Here is a 16,226-nt window from a genome sequence, read left to right on the forward strand (position 1 = left end):
AACAATACAAAAACCAATACAAAAATAATACAAAAACCAATACAAAAATTGATGGTTTACAAAACCCCTGCACAAGCCCTTTTGATCAGAGAGAGGGGAGTGGAGGAATGATGGTCAACAGTGTCCGTATCGAAAGGTGAGAGAGAGAGAAGGAAGGGGGAACAGAGTACAAGGAGTGACAGGTCAGGGAACAGGAAGAGAAGCAGGGCATTTGGCAACAGAAGAGTTTCCAGAACAAACTCATCCATCAGAGGGTGAGGAGTTGGTAGGGCAATTGGAGACCTTTAGTGTGAGTGAAACAGAAGCAAGGTTTCAGGAAAGTGAAGACAGAATGTGGGTGGAGACACCAAGCCTGGGGTTACAAATGCCCCTTTGAAGTGAGTGTGGCTCTAGAAGTGGGGAGAGGCTTGCCAGGGCTGGTAGCCAGAGTTCAATCAAGAGGAAACAAGGTGGTCCTATAACTTGATGCCTCCAGTATGTAATTTTTAAGCTCCTCACCAGGCATCAGGCATTTCATTCTCTGTCCTTTCTGATCTGTCCTCAAATTCACCAGTAATGCCTCAGGATACTGACCTTTAAAAAAATTTTCTGTTGAAAACATCTCTGTCCTCCATCCCATTCCTTTGAAGCTGCATTTTCAAGTGTTCCACAAACAGTTCCTCAAGATGCCGTATGAGAAAGTACTCTGTGGTCAAGTAAGTCTGGAAAATGCCACAGGGAATATAAACATGTTAAATATCCTGGATGAACTGATGAAAAGAAACTTTAATGATTTTGTCTAAACTATCCAATATTATTTGTTCACAGACTACTCTTTTGTCTTGTTACTGCCATGAAATTCTTAGTGGTTCCATTTTGGAGACATTTTATTTTTAAGGTCTTGGTGGTGGATGATTAATCTGATAAATGCACACATGTTTGGTATTAATGATTGTGAAAGGAAGATTAACCTTCTGATACTCATAATTTACCAGGGAATTTAAGAGAGACTTCAAAAGGAAGTTCAGCGTTGGGATTTAGCATTATGGATGACAAGTAGGGATAAAGTTTTGGATAGCATCTTCTTTTTTTATTTTTTAAAAAATATTTATTTATTTGGCTGTGCCAGATCTTAGTTGCAGGATCTTCAATCTTTGTTGTGGCACATGGGATATTTTTTAGTTGAAGCAGGCAAATTCTTTAGTTGCAACATGTGGAATCTAGTTCACTGACCAGGAATGGAACCCAGGCCCTCTGCATTGGGAGTGTGGAGTCTTAACCACTGGACCACCATGGAGGTCCCCAGCATCATTTTTAGACTTCTCAAATCACGCTATTCAACTGTGGGATGGCTACTCCATATCTATATCAGTTTTATTTCCACGGCTAAATGTTATATCCTTTTTTCACTAGGTCTATTACTGTGTTTCGACCTCAGAACTTCAATCAGTTTTCCATCCAGCCTGAAGAATGGAAGGGAGGAATTCAACACCATGATGATATATTATGTGCTGCATTTTCACCTCCACAAACTCTTGTTACAGGTTACTTGAATGTTCACTTGACAATCAGTGGTATAGTTTCCTTTGCCTCACTTTTAAAAAGCCTTTTCTCAACTACAAAATGAACAGGTTTCTTAAAGAAGCTGTCCTTGTACTTTAAACTAAATCTGGTCCTTATTTCTAGGGCTGTACAACAGTGGTTACAAACACCAGCTCTGAAGCCTGGCTACCGGGCTTCAGATCCTGGTTCTACAACTTGCCACTACCTCATATTGAGCAAATTATTTTGACTCTAAAATACCATTTTCTCTGGCAAATAATAATTTACCAGCATGTTGGTTTATAGTGAGGATCACATAAGATAATCTGTGTATGGGTTTAATCCAGTGCTTACAATAATCCCGTCAGTAAATACTAGCTTTCATTTTCATTGTCCTTTTCTGAGGAGCAACCTCAGGGTTGTTGGGTACAAATCACATTTCTGAAGCACTCAGATGTTTCATAACAGGAACACCCTCTTGGCACAGTTTACTCTAAGTAATGTTGGTTAACGACTGGTCTCACAAAAAGTCTATAAATCCAAGCTCTTGACAGGATCCATGGGCATACTTTGATGTGGCATATTAAAGAGGATCAGAAATTGTTGAATTATTTCCAACCAAAGAAAACAATTTATAAAGACAGATTGCACCATGAAATTATAAAGTTCGTATTTTGACAGCCTGATTTGTTTTATAGGACCAAAAATGTCATTAATTAAGATGAATGAAAAATTACAGGAAAAGAATATACTTTTTATATCCAAGAACACTTGGATATCTACAAAGTGTTATCATATGAGGTTTTCTGCTTCATCTACACTTAGAATTTTGTTTTCAGAAGTTCCAGGAGGGCCAACTCTGCAGTTGAATTTGCTCTAAAGCTGCTGGAAGTCTACCCTGCAGCACGTACCATATACTGAAATGTGATTAAAACAATATTGCTGTGTAGTTGATATTGAAGTGTCATAAAATACCATTGTAACTGGGGAATAAAGGATCTCTTCATTCACTTTCATTCCTTCAATCCTATGTGAACATGCTCGGTCAAACACTTTGCAAGTGAAGCATTTTAAAATGTTAAGAGAAGGTGGATGTTCCCATGAACAGCTAGCCCGTGGAAGCTTATCATCTTTGGCCGGTTTGTGAGTTACACAGGTTGCCTCTCTGCGACAATACAGAGTGCAGTAGGCATTACTTGCTTCTCTTTTCAAATCCCAAGAAGGACACCATCAGTACATACCACTCAGCTCTTGTCTTTTGCTCTCCTCTTGCTGTTGGCCCTCTGCTCACTAGGGAGCTCTTCTCATGGGGCTACTGAGAACAGTGGTCTGGGTATGCACTGCTCCTTCTAAAACCAGCTTGGTCAGACTTAGCCTCACTGTTTGGACTTTTCTGTGTTTTCTGCATGGAACAGTATGAAAAGACTTGTGTAGGGAAAGTTCTAGGATTGGAGAAAGCAATATTCAATAAAGAACATATAAAAAATAAAACACACGCAACAAAAGAACAGATGTAGGAAACAAAACTTAGAAGGAAAATTCGTTTGCCCTCAATAATAAACCAATAATATAGTAGTTATTATTACTATTTCAGTATTTGTAATATTCTAGGCAGTAGGTGCTTTTCATTCTTCAGAGCATAAATTCATTTATCAGACAAAAACTTTATTAACCCATTTTTTAGGTGAGGAACTTGTGGCATCAAGTAAAGTTAAATAACTTGCCAAGGTTACACAGCTGGTAGGTGGTAGAACCAGGACTCAAACTGATGAAGTACAAAGCCTTTATTCTGAATGCTTTCTTACCACAAAATAAAAAAAGATATAACAATAATCTCTATCAAACTTACTGAATGGTATTTTGTGAAGTTTCCAATTTCTAAAGTTTAGTAAAAACAGTAGTAATTACTATTCATTCATGTCTCCAAATATACAGAGAAAACTTACAAAGTGCCAGATTCCATGTAAGTTATTATGATAATGATTTCTTCTAATTGTTGTTGCTCATATTTTCTATCTAACTTTCTGGTAATTTCTATTCTCTGTCTTGGCTCCTGTAGGGAGTTATGATGGAGAAATTGTTCTGTGGAACAACAGCACAGAAAATGCTCACTATGTCCTTCACCCTGATTATCAGAGGCTGCTAAAATCAAAATCGGGTGAGTGCAAGTTTGAAACTAAAATAATGTGGCCTGGTTGTTTGTGCATGGGCCTGCTGCAGCTTGCTTCTGAATTATAGATGATTGGCTGTAAGCTCAAGGGATTAGTGATACCGTTGTCTTGTCAAAGTGACTAAAAAGAACCTTGAGATTTACTTGGCTTAGCAAATTCTCCATGGCTTGCTGTTCCTTTTCCTTATGCTACATCAGCGTTTCTGAATTACTGATGGTGGGGAACAGGACTCTCATTTTTATCTAGTTTATTTTTTGCCAATAAACCTCGCCAAATTGCCTTTGAGTGAACCTTGGGTACTCCTTGGTAGGAAAATGGGAACTCGTGTTCACTTGATAGGCTGCTCAGGCTTAGTCTAGAGCTTGTATTAAATATTATGCCACCTGGAAATCTTAAATTATTTTTTGCTTTAGAAACCTGTGTGGAGCATTAGATGGAATTATATTGTATTTTATGGAAGTTTAGCAGAGCAGATGAATATTTTATGCTTAAGCAAAATGTCTTGACAATTGCCTCTCACATTTTATTTTAGTTTCCTTAGATACTAAAGGTTTTTCCTTAGACTAATTTATTTGGGTAATGAATATGTCACACCTCATGTCCCAGTGACGTTCTGTTGTATCAACTGGATAAACTCACAGAGACTGAATTAGATTAGGAAAGGACTGGTCATCAGATACGGTTTTGCGTGTGTGTGTGTGTGTGTGTGTGTGAAAACCTGAGGGAGTAATTTGTTAGGAGGAAGAAAACTAACAAGAAATTTGGAGTTTACTTGGCTGCAGGCATGAAACTCTGACTTGCTTTATGTTTTCAACACAAAGAGCTCATCATTAGGGTTCATTTGAATCCTCCATGGAGAAAGTGGAATTCTGCCTCTTTGCCACACCGGCCCTCAGGGGAATAGTTTTGTTCTCACAGCAGACTTAATTGTGGCTGTGATTAAAAACACAGAGAGACAAATAGAAAAGAAAAGCAGATAATGTCAAATTTTTAAAAGACACAAGAAACATTGCTGTAGATTTCTGGCTTTGAATGTTTGAAGATACCTCTGTATACATTTTTCATAAGTATGTTCAGACTATTTATAGATTCTGAGATGAATATCCCCAGCTTTTATTAGTGTGACATGAAGATGGTATCATTAGATCATGGAAGTACCATTAAGGATATCCTTTTTAGGGTAACTCACTAACAAATAATATTGCTTAAAAATGATTTAAATACATAGTCATTATATCTCAAGTTCATTAAATTATTTACAAGCTTAATATTAATGATTAATAAGTTGAAAGTGGCATGATATTAGGATCACATTTGTCTTGAACATATCAGTATCTCTAAGATGTTATCAGGGACTACAAAATGAAGTCCCTATTAATTCATATCAAGAGAAAACACAGTAAACTTATATGCAGTATGAGAAACAAAAATGGGATCAAACAGTCTGTGAAGTTGAGGTTGAGGAAGTGAACTGCAGGGGGCTCCATGGATGTTGACTGGAAGCCCATTGTAAGACTTGCTGGAGTCATCAGAGATTGTGATGGGGGTGGCCTGTTGTTTTTCTTAAGTGTTTGAAGAGCAGATGATTCTATTCATTAAGTCACCTGGCTTGTCTCCATCTCAGATACAGGGCCTCAAAAGCTTCTTGGTGCTGGGAGGAGCCCCTCTACCCACCCCACCTATGACCAGGCTACCTTGGGAGCCTGTTCCTTTGAGATGGACACTGAATGCAATCATGCTGTTATGAGGCTTTGCTTCCTTGAAGCAAGAAAAAACATCACAGAGACAGGTAAAATACATATTTATATTTTGACTATAGACTGCTTTGATACATTGTAAAATGTTGGGACAGGGAACCATAAAGAAAGTTCAATCTAATTTGATCTAGGTCTTGTAGAGTTTGACTGCATCTAGCAAACAGTCAGGACCAGATTACAGAAGTCACAGGCCACGGCCAACAAGGTTAAGGCTCAGGAGGATGGGTCCAGGAGCAGAAGCTAGACCAGACTCTGCCAGAAATTTATACCATGTGGTATATGTCAGGATCAGAGAGACAAAAACTCTAGGCAACAATCAGAAATGAAGAAAAGCTATGACAAACCAGACAGCATATTAAAAAGCAGAGATGTTACTTTACTGACAAAGGTCTATATAGTCAAAACTATGGTTTTTCCATTAGTCATGTATAGATGTGAGAGTTGGACTATAAAGAGAGCTGAGTGCCAAAGAACTGATGCTTTTGAACTGTGGTATTGGAGAAGACTCTTGAGAGTCTCTTGGACTGCAAGGAGATCAAACCAGTCCATCCTAAAGGAAATCAACCCTGACTATTCATTGGAAAGACTGATGTTGAAGCTGAAGCTCCAATACTTTGGCCACCTGATGCAAAGAACTGACTCCTTAGAAAAGACCCTGATCCTGGGAAAGATTAAAGGTGGGAGGAGAAGGGGATGACAGAGGATGAGATGGTTAGATGGCATCACTGACTCAATGGACATGATTGAGCAAACTCTGGGAGTTGGTGATGGACAGGGAAGCCTGGCGTGCTGCAGTCCATGGGACTGCAAAGAGTCAGACATGACTGAGTGACTAAACTGAACTGAAAACTAGCCATGGCATAGAGATTTGTTAGGTATAGGGCTCAGCATGGGCTTCCCTGGTGGCTGAGATGGTAAAGAATCCACCTGCAATTCAGGAGATCAGGGTTCGATCCCTAGGTTGAGAAGACCCCTGGAGAAGGGAATGGCTACCCACTCCATTATTCTTGCCTGGGAAATCCCATGGATAGAGAAGCCTGGTGGGCTCCAGTCCATAGGGTTGCAAAGGGTTGGACATGACTGAGCAACTAAGTACACAAGCACAGGGCACAGCATGAAATATGCTCCAAATGTATGAGCCAAAGCCTACATGGGGTACAAGAGTTGCATCTGAGATGAACACACTGGCACATGTTATCAACATGGGCTAGGAGAAAATAGTGAGAAACTCGGAGATTGGAAACTATAGTGAAATTTGAAATGGCTGCTGCTAATTGCTGATCCCAGGTCATGAGAACTGCCTGCTTTTTGTCTTAATATTTTTGGTGGGGGTTAGTAGGTAATGCTTTGGGTGTCTATACCAACTGTGCATTCTTTTCAGAATAAGTCTGGTTAGAGCTGCTTCTAAGATACATGCTAACATATGATTTACCACAGTTATTTGATATTATAATAGATGAAATAACTATTTGCTTAATTTCCTTTTTGTCTTCAGTGGTGATGTAAACATGGTATTGATGCAGCCTGCATCTTCCCAAAATAAAAATCTGCTTCTGAAAGCAATGCATATACTTTTCTTCTGAAAAAATAATTGTTTAATTTTAGAAGTATTTTTCCTTAATGTTAGAAATCTAGATCTATATGTATTATATGATTGAAAAAAGAAATAAACATATCTGAACCCTGTTTTCCATATTCACTTTCTCATATTCAATTTGAAGATAGAAAATCTGCATGATTTTCATGTAAAATTTTTTTGCATTAAAAATCAATAAAGGTGTATACCCTTATAGAGTTCTAGAATCATTGTGGAAAATTTAGAATAGACCTTGAAATGGTTAGAGTCTAAAACTTTCTATTTTCCAGAATGCATCTGCACTCACAAAATGAACTGTTATCCTGAAATTGCTCTCATTTCCTCAACACTAATTCTTCTTAATGTTATCAGTATTCCCAAATTGTTTCCACTGAAGCGGCTACATACCATTATTTCTACCTTAAACAGATATCATTGTTAATAGGCAGCTCATTTGTGAAGCAAATTGGAAGTCATCTACAGATTTATCAAATAATAATAGGAACTTTGCCACAGAAGAATAATTTAGGTAAAGTACTTCTACATGCGTATAAAAATGGAAAATGAAAAGGTTAGTTCTAGGCCTATGAACCAAAAAAGTGTTCCATAAGGACTTGCAATGAATTCTTGATGAAAGATTAAAAAGCAAGCTCATAAGTAGATTTCTAAGCATATGGCTGCATAGAGAAACCCATAGCTGTGCTACTGTAACTATACATATATGCACAGCCAGCTCTGTGCATGAGGAATTTTGCTACTTTGGTATATGTGTCCAATGGGTAGTTAAGAAAGATGGGTTTTCTGTAATTGGAATATTATCATAATGTTGAAATTAATATTTTGTAAGTTTGTCTGAAGTAACAGATCAATTTTATCAAAATTTTGAAACCCAAATAATATCAAAATAATGAATGAAGGAGTGGTAACTAGATTTTATAGAACATCTTACATATCCTACCTCACTTAATACTCAGCACAAACCAGTGAAGCTTTCATTGGGCTTTTCCCAGTGTATATTTGAGAGAATCAGAGTGCTGGGAATTGATCTCAGGGCTACTCCCCTGTCCAACATCCATATGCTTTCAACAAGGAAACTGAGGAGAAAGTTGTTTCTTGTGTTTGTAGTTTCCTAATTAGGTGTTCTCATATATTAGGGGGAGCCAACCTGGTATCATGTGGAGGATCTGGGTATGTAAGATTCTGGGATACATTTAAGAAGCAACTTTTGGCTGAATTTTTGGCTCATAGTGGAGTTGGTTCTATTATTATGTCTACTGATAAATCAAATCGATACCTCGCCACAGGAGATCTGGAGGGCTGGTTAAAAATCTGGAATATAGAGGTATGTTGAAAAAATTTTCACATTATCATTATAATTTTTGATTGTCTTTTGTTTCAGATAATTATGAATCAGGTCTTGTCTGTTTCTAGATAAAGGAAGAAACATTTAGTAGTCTAAAGAAAACTTATGTATTGATCAGAGACTTCTTTAATTTATGGAGAAAAACAGATTTTTCTCAATATTGAAAATCCTCTATTAATATAGTCAGGTCAGTCTCCCAATTTAGGAATGCAGTATTGTTAGTACGGTTCTACAGCATTGTTTGAGAATAAATAGTTAAGATACGCCTCATTTTAAATGAGATAGTAAACATGATCTAAGTAGTGTACTGGCCTTTTATCTAACATTGTTGTCATCTGAATTTGGGATTTTTTGTGTCACTGATTACCTGCTCATTTTTCTAATAATACTGTAAAATTGTATAATATGTGACTACCTATACGTGATAAAGTTCATCCACTTTATCTAATAGCTGACTTTACTGCTTATATTTTTCCATCCTTCCATTCCCCGTCCTTCCTTTCTGTCTACTTCTCAAGTTAGTCAAATCAGTTAGAAACATTTTCTTGAATGTGAATACCATTTTTCTAACCTCTCTTATCATGAGCTCTTTTGCATTTGTATCACAGATTGCTATTCCCAAATGCACCTTTGTTCAATTTCTGTATCAGACTTTTTTTTAAAAAGTGGTATATCACTGTAGTCATTTCATATTTGGACATTTTAGAATTCTGGCATGTCTTTTCATTCAGGAGTACTGTCTTAATTCCAGCAAGAACAAACTCACACAGGCCCCAGCTCTGATAAGATCCGTCCGGCCTCACGAAGACTGGATAAGCTCCTTAGAGATGTGTGAGGCGGGCGGCCGCTCGCTGGTTCTCTCTGCCTCTGCAGACTGCAGCATTTGTGCGACTGATGTCTGTGGTGTTCCTGTCCAGATCTTTGGTCAGGTAGAAATATTGCTTCTTTACTATTCTAATATTTACTTGACATTTAGTATGAACTTGGCTTGGTTTCCATTTGAATCCCATCATCTAGTAAAGTTCATTAGTCATGAAAGAACTGACTTCCATTTCTGCAACTATAGCTCCAGGCATCCCTTATTAACCATGGCAGTTCCATCAAGTAGAGGACACTGGAGACATGGAAAGATGGGGGACCTAAGCAGCTTAAAATATGTAAAGATTTCTGAGCAAAATTTCTCCTCCAAAATAAGTGGATCTCTTCAGTTTCAAAATTCAGTAGAAATACAGTGTGGATAATTGTACTGCATTATTATAAAATAGATGACTGTGACAGTCCGATAATAATCAGGCAGTGATCAAATACAGAAATAAAAAAACAAATCTTTTGTGTTCATTGTCTGATTTATTCCTGCCAAAATTGCATTCATTAATGTTTTCTGAGTTTTTCCTGTTCTAAGGTCTCTAAGGGCGTGCTGTGTTGCTTCAGTTGTGTCTGACTCTTTGTGACTCCATGGACTGTAGCCCGCCAGTCTCCTCTGTCCGTGAAATTCTCCAGGCAAAAATACTGGAGTGGGTTGTCCTGCCCTGCTCCAGGGGATCTTCTTGACCCAGGGATTGAGCCCTCATCTCTTACGTCTCCTGCATTGGCAGGCGGGTGCTCTACCACTACTGCCACGTGGAAGCCCTACGTGAATTATTTCATGTAATCTTTGTAACTGCCTGTCCTCGGGAGGAATGCTCATTGCTCCCATTTTACATATGAGGAAACAGAGGCACAGAGAGTTTAAATCAATTGCTGAGGTCACAGACACTAATAAGTGGTATAGTTTGGCTTTGAATTCAAGCTGTCATTTCACAGCTCATGTTTTTAATTTCTTCCTCCCGTGAAACTAAGCTCTGATTTATATGAGCCTACCAAAAAATGGAACCAGAGGTCTTGGAAGAAAGAAAATATTTATTGTCTCACATTTCTTTTTTCTGTTTGTTTTCACGGGTACTCGGTTCCTAGTCCCTTTTGTTTGGGGGACAATGTAGCAGTTTGTTGTATTTCAACCAGTACTGTTCAGACATGGTGGTATGAGCTCACCCTGGAACTTCAGCTTCTGTCTGGCTGGTTGACTTAGTCCTAGTCAGCAGCCTTGGATGCCGCTCTCATGCCCTGAGTATGGCGGTTCCCTTCATGCTGGGAGACAAAGTCTGTTGTTCCTTTTGTGGAGTCAGCTTGAGGATGTGAAGCTGTGCTGCCCCAGTTCTGTACAGCCCCTGAAGACATGGAGGGTGGTGGTAAATCAGAAAATGATGGTAAATTGGTGGGTGGATTGGCTGGGAAATGTGGGAGTTGCCACGTGACAGCCAAGAGCTGTATAGCCTTTTCTGCTCTGTAAATAAGGCAAGTGCTAGACTTTTCTTAGCAAAAAGAGTGTGTGAGTGGGAACGCAAATGGGTGAGTGGGCAGTTCTGGTGAGAGAGACAGCGTGGGGTATGGCTGGCATTCTGAACATGAAAGGAGTTAAAAAGCTGTCTGGCAGCTCTAGAAGTTACTGCAATCCTGACATTGCTACAAGGCCATGCCACACGGGCTCTGGTAAAAGGAGGTGCAAAGAAACAAAGAGTCATCTGGCAGGTGGTGTCTGGAGTATAAGTACCTTTTGTGTGTGTGTGTGTGTGTGTGTGTTAGATGCTCAGTTTTTTCTGACTCTCTGGACCCCATGGACCTTACATGATGCTAAAGCAAGAAATAGGACTGTTCTAGGTATGGGTGCCACAAAAACTGTGTCCAGAAAGCACAATCTTTGTGGAAATTTTAGGATTAAGAAATATATGCTAGTAAAACTGTTCATTTGTATGCCTTTGGTCGTTTTCCTTAGTTGTTTTGTAAAGTCTTTTGTATTTCGAAGGACTTTAGCCTCAAAAAGCCTCCGTGAAAATAGTTTGGTTTTATCCCTTCTGTTCAAGATAGGAAAAGAGCCACTAGAGCCTGGGTAGTTTTAGAAAGTAAAGGCTGGCAAAGCAGAGGACAGCTGGCTTTTCTAGTCCCTTCTGCCTGAGCTTTAATTTTTTTTTTTTTTTTGAGAGCTCACTTTTATTAAGCTCTTGGATATGGTGCTGCTAGTTTCAAGGGCCAGAGGAGGCAGTGGGAGGGGAGGGACATAAAAAGGAGGGGAAGGAGAAAAAGGAAATTAGTAGATAACTGGAAAAAAGCAACAGTGAATGTTCTTCTCATGGTTTGAGCAGAGGCATGATTTCACACAAAGATACGGTAGGCAGATGGAAATACTTAGAGAAGAAGAGACTCCATGTGTAAATACGACTAGGGTCAGAACAATTTTTTCCTGATCCACCTTGATTTGTATAGCATAGTGACCTTTGATCTATATTTGAATGTTGCATTTGTCTTTTAGTTGAATTAATTTTGGTCTAGTAGTTATAAAAACAAAAGGAAAGGCAATCATGTATTTTAATTTCCTTCATTAAGGCTTCATCTTCTGATTGCATTCAATTTGATTAACGTATTCAAAATTTCATGTAATTGTGGTTCAGGATATTTCATAAAAGAAGTTTTTTTTTCCCTTAACAACTGTGAATCAGTTTTACAACATGGCTATTCATCTGAGGTTGGTTTTCAAGTCAGATTTTTAAACGTAAGTAGCGCGCTATGTCTATTTCTAGAGTTGGAGAGATGGAGTGGGGATGTTTATCTGTGGAGATACATTTATCCCAGGAAACTGTCAGACGATTGTGGTATAAAAAGAAGTGAGATGGTTCGTGTGCTTCTTCAGTGTCCATCACAGCACTGACCACTGTTGTGCTCTACAGAACTTGTGTTCTGGTGCCTGCTCCTCAGCTGATGCTTCTGATACTCAGTGACTTTGATTGAGCTTATTTACCCAGTGTTTAAAATTTAAGTTTCCCATGTTTGAACATGAGTTTTCATATAAGATCCGTATTTCTTACTTCTCTTGGAAAAGAACATATGTCATTCCCTGAGAGTTGCTATGGCTCCCTTAATGGAAAATGGGCTTACTCTAAGTCAGTGTAGTCCCATCTTTCTTTCCCTTTTGTTTATGAATACTGAGGCTGAATTTAATTTACTATTTATCATCCTATATGAGACCTGATCATTCATTGACACTATATTCCTGGGCCCTGGAGGCATTCTGCTCTGTAAATCCTTCTGACAAAGGTTGATCAGTTGCAGGTGAGATATGCTGGGGATCCCTAATGTTCTCTCATCATACAGGCTGTGTTCCCTGAGGCATTCCTGTGGATGCAGTGTGAACTGGTAGAAGACAAATTATAACTTCAGAAAATTTCTGTTTGCTTCTTATGATGCATCCCTTCCTAATGTTATTAAACTTACATGTGTATGGTCCATCTCCCTTTTAAGACTATAAGCTCCTTGAGAACAAGAGCCATATCTCCTTCATTTTTGATGTCCTGAGGATTTCAATAAAGAATCTAGCACATTTAGTCACTTCACTCCTGTCCCAGTCTTTGCTACCCCATAGACTTTAGTCCACCAGTCTCCTCTGTCCATGGGATTCTCTAGGCAAGAAGATGAGTGGTTGCTATGACTTCCTCCAGAGGATCTTTCTGACCCAGGGATCAAACCTGCATCTCTTATGTCTCCTGTATTAGTAGGCAGGTTCTTTACCATTAGCTCCAAGTGGGAAGCCCAAATGTTCAAGGAAAGTACAGTTTATAAAAATAAATCTCTCTCTCTCTTTTTTTTTTTTTTAGGAAAAGCATTGGCAACTTGAAAACTGTTCTTCTGTTCCTAAAAGAGACACTAATTTAATGGGAAATAAGATTCAAGAGAAAAGCATAAAGGAAATTCGTTTATTTTCTAAGGAGGAATCATGTTTAGACCCATCAAAACATTCGCTACTTGATAAGAAAACATACAGGTTAGTACATCTTACCTGTAAAGGGTAAAATTGGCCCCCAGTTCCTTCTATGCTCTGTGGAATGTCTAATAACTACCTCAAGATTTCGCTCACATTGTGATCATTGGTAGATGTGTGTGTGTGTGTGGCAGGGGGAGAGCTTATATTCTCAGGCTGATATCTGATTCTTACTTCTTGTCTCTTTGTAATGATTGATTTCTATCCTGTCTTCTAGTCTTCTGTGTCTATTCCATCATCAACCTAATTTTGGAAATTAACCCTTTTCTTCAAAAGCAATATATGTGTGTATGTGTGTATGTACGTGTCTGTCTAGCTAGCTACCTCTCTTAGAATGTATGTCAGATTTTACTTCTGGTTTTGGTAAGGCACACAGAGATTTGTGGGCTTCCCAGGTGTTTCAGTGGTAAAGAATCTGGCTTTCAACGCAAGAGCTGCAGGAGACGAAGGTTCAATCCCTAGGTCGGGAAGATCCCTGGAGTAGAAAATGGCAACCCAGTCCAGTATGCTTGTCTAGAGAATCCCATGGACACAGGAGCCTAGCAGGCTACAGTCTATAGATTCACAAAAAGCTGGACATGACTGAGCATGCCTGCATTCACAGAGGTTTATGTGACAGAAGTTCAAAGAGCTTAACTTTGAATATTGAACATTACTCTCATTCTTTGACTTCTAGTCTTTCCTTCCTGTTGTTCAGCCATTTCATCTCTTCTGCCACTCAGATGGATCCCATTCTTACATTCCTCTAACTCTCTAACGCCAGGCAGTTTTAATTTTTTTTTTTGGTTTGTTTGTTTTCTATATTCTTCATAACTCATGGTCTTGTAATTTCATCTTTTGTATTAAACATTTTTTTTAGAAAACAATTTTATTCATTGTATTTTCTTTGATACAGTTGGCATTTCTATTACCATATGCCTATATTACTTTTTTAAGCTCTATAGAAAAATTGCATAGAAAGTAGAGAGTTCATACGTACTCTGCCCTCAGCCCATACAGTGTCTAATGTTAGTGTGGTACATTTGTTGCAATCCATGAACCAATATTGATACTTTATTATTAACTAAAGTCCATAGTTTACATTTAGAGGGTAAAGTTGAGCATTCTCTGATGACACTACCCAGAGACCTCTGCCTTGCACTTTTCTAAATTAATGCACTCTTTGACTAAACTCTTGGGGCTCAGACCCGCCAGTTGGGGTTTTTCTGTTCCAGTCTCCTCACACTGGCAGCCTTGCCTCTTGCATAACTTCCCTTGGGTTAACTTCTGCTTGGCCAATAGGAAACCCACACATCCTTGCCACCCCAGCTACTCGACAGTCACTCCTTCTCCTCCTGCTCGCTGGGGCAGTTTCAGTCATAGTAGACTTTTTCAGATATTAATTCACTGGTTCACTGTGTCCCTCTAAGGGTTATCCTGGGCAGCATATGTTTAGCTTTTTGCGTGGCTTATGTGAATGGAAGCTAAAACTGACAGGAAGAGTCCTTCCTCTTCCATGAGGGTGGGACTCAGTCCTTACCTGTGACTCTCTCCAGTGCAAATCTCTCTCAGAATTTCTGCATCCTTAGTCTTTTTGTCCTAGAGTGGTGGTTGATCTGAGCATCACAAGATCAGTTTTGGAGCCACCTTCTTGACAAAGGGAGCAAGCACAAGGAATTGATCTAGCACCTCAGTTTGAAATGTGGGAATGCTGTCTACCTCCTAATTAATTAATTATTTTGCTTTCAGACTTTTTGGACCTCTGTTGATAAGGAGGTAGAGGAAAAAAAAATTCCCTTTTAAACATCCTGTTACACTAAATTACCCTTTGGTATTTGTTCTTCCATTTCCATGAATTATGGCTTGCTAAAATGTCAAGTGGCATTTTGCTTTCAGGCAGAAGAATCTTTCAGTTTAGAAATATAGCATGACTGATCCTGTACAAGAATAGAACGCTGAGAATGGAAAACTTGGGGTATGGTAAAATGCCCCCACCCAGCCGCCCAACTTAATCAGGAAATAAAGTTACCCCAGGATAACACCGATTGATCATTATTTCTCTTTCTGTGACACTTCCAGAAGAGTGAATCCAAATGTCCACAGATTCTTATTTATTTCAGCCAAATACTAATTTCCCATTCCTTATGACAATCTCAGTCATTTAATTTTAATCAACCTTTCCTTAGAGTTCAAAATTGGCCTTTTAAACTCTTTACTTCTTTTTGGACTTCTGTCTCATCTTATTTCCTTTCCTGTTGTCCCATGACACTTGTCTTCTGAAAATTAGTGCTGATGTGTAGATACTTAAATTCACAGATTTCTCTTAAAACTAGAGCTTTGCATCTGCTAGATTAGATAAGACTACAGCAGAGTGATCTTCTTACCTTTGTTATATATTTCTGTGGGCCTTGGGAGAGGTTTCTGGCAGTAAAAATCGAAGTTATCCCTGTTTACTGCATCTTTTCAAGTGACAATATACCCCAAAATATCTGTGATTTTTAAAATTTCTGCCTTTAATTCAAATGGGTAGTTGGAATAATTTTAAAAATTTGTAGTAAAGAGATAGTACAGAATAATGTAATTTTGAAATTTTTGAACTAATTGGAAGAAAAAAATTAAAAACATATCCTTAGAATTGACTTGGCAGGTACAGCCCTGACTTCTCCCAGAAATATGTTCATGAATCCTATGGAGAAAACCTAAAAATGCAATACAGCTGTTATATGTAAAGTATCTTTTGTGCTCTTCATCCAGTATTGAAGAGATTATAGATTACCTTTTACCTAAGAAAATATTACTCTGAAGAATGTGCCCTATTCCTAATCAGATCAGGAAATCCAAGGAGAAATCATGCCAGTTCTCATCTATATGCAAAAGTATGAATGAAAAGTAAATACATGAAAGAATTTAGAGAGACTAAAAGGGGAAAAGCACATTTGGTGAATGTATGCAGGTGGGGAAATGTTTAAATGGAGAGGGAGGAAGAATAAGAAAGAGATACAAAAAGAAA

The 16,226-nt window shown here is 38.4% G+C and overlaps 1 protein-coding gene across 2 annotated transcripts in view; it reads left to right on the forward strand.

Annotated features, from left to right (window-relative positions):
- Nucleotides 1–16,226, forward strand: part of WDR49 (WD repeat domain 49) — a 169,179-nt gene that overhangs the window by 116,255 nt on the left and 36,698 nt on the right. For both annotated transcript variants that reach the window (XM_070373695.1, XM_070373701.1), the window contains 6 exons: nt 1,393–1,523; nt 3,581–3,679; nt 5,317–5,481; nt 8,180–8,367; nt 9,120–9,317; nt 13,074–13,240. In XM_070373695.1, the coding sequence (XP_070229796.1) occupies nt 1,393–1,523; nt 3,581–3,679; nt 5,317–5,481; nt 8,180–8,367; nt 9,120–9,317; nt 13,074–13,240 (948 nt within the window). The remainder of the gene's footprint in view (nt 1–1,392; nt 1,524–3,580; nt 3,680–5,316; nt 5,482–8,179; nt 8,368–9,119; nt 9,318–13,073; nt 13,241–16,226) is intronic.

Source organism: Bos mutus, chromosome 1 (genome assembly GCF_027580195.1).
Source record: "Bos mutus isolate GX-2022 chromosome 1, NWIPB_WYAK_1.1, whole genome shotgun sequence".
NCBI lineage: Eukaryota > Metazoa > Chordata > Mammalia > Artiodactyla > Bovidae > Bos > Bos mutus.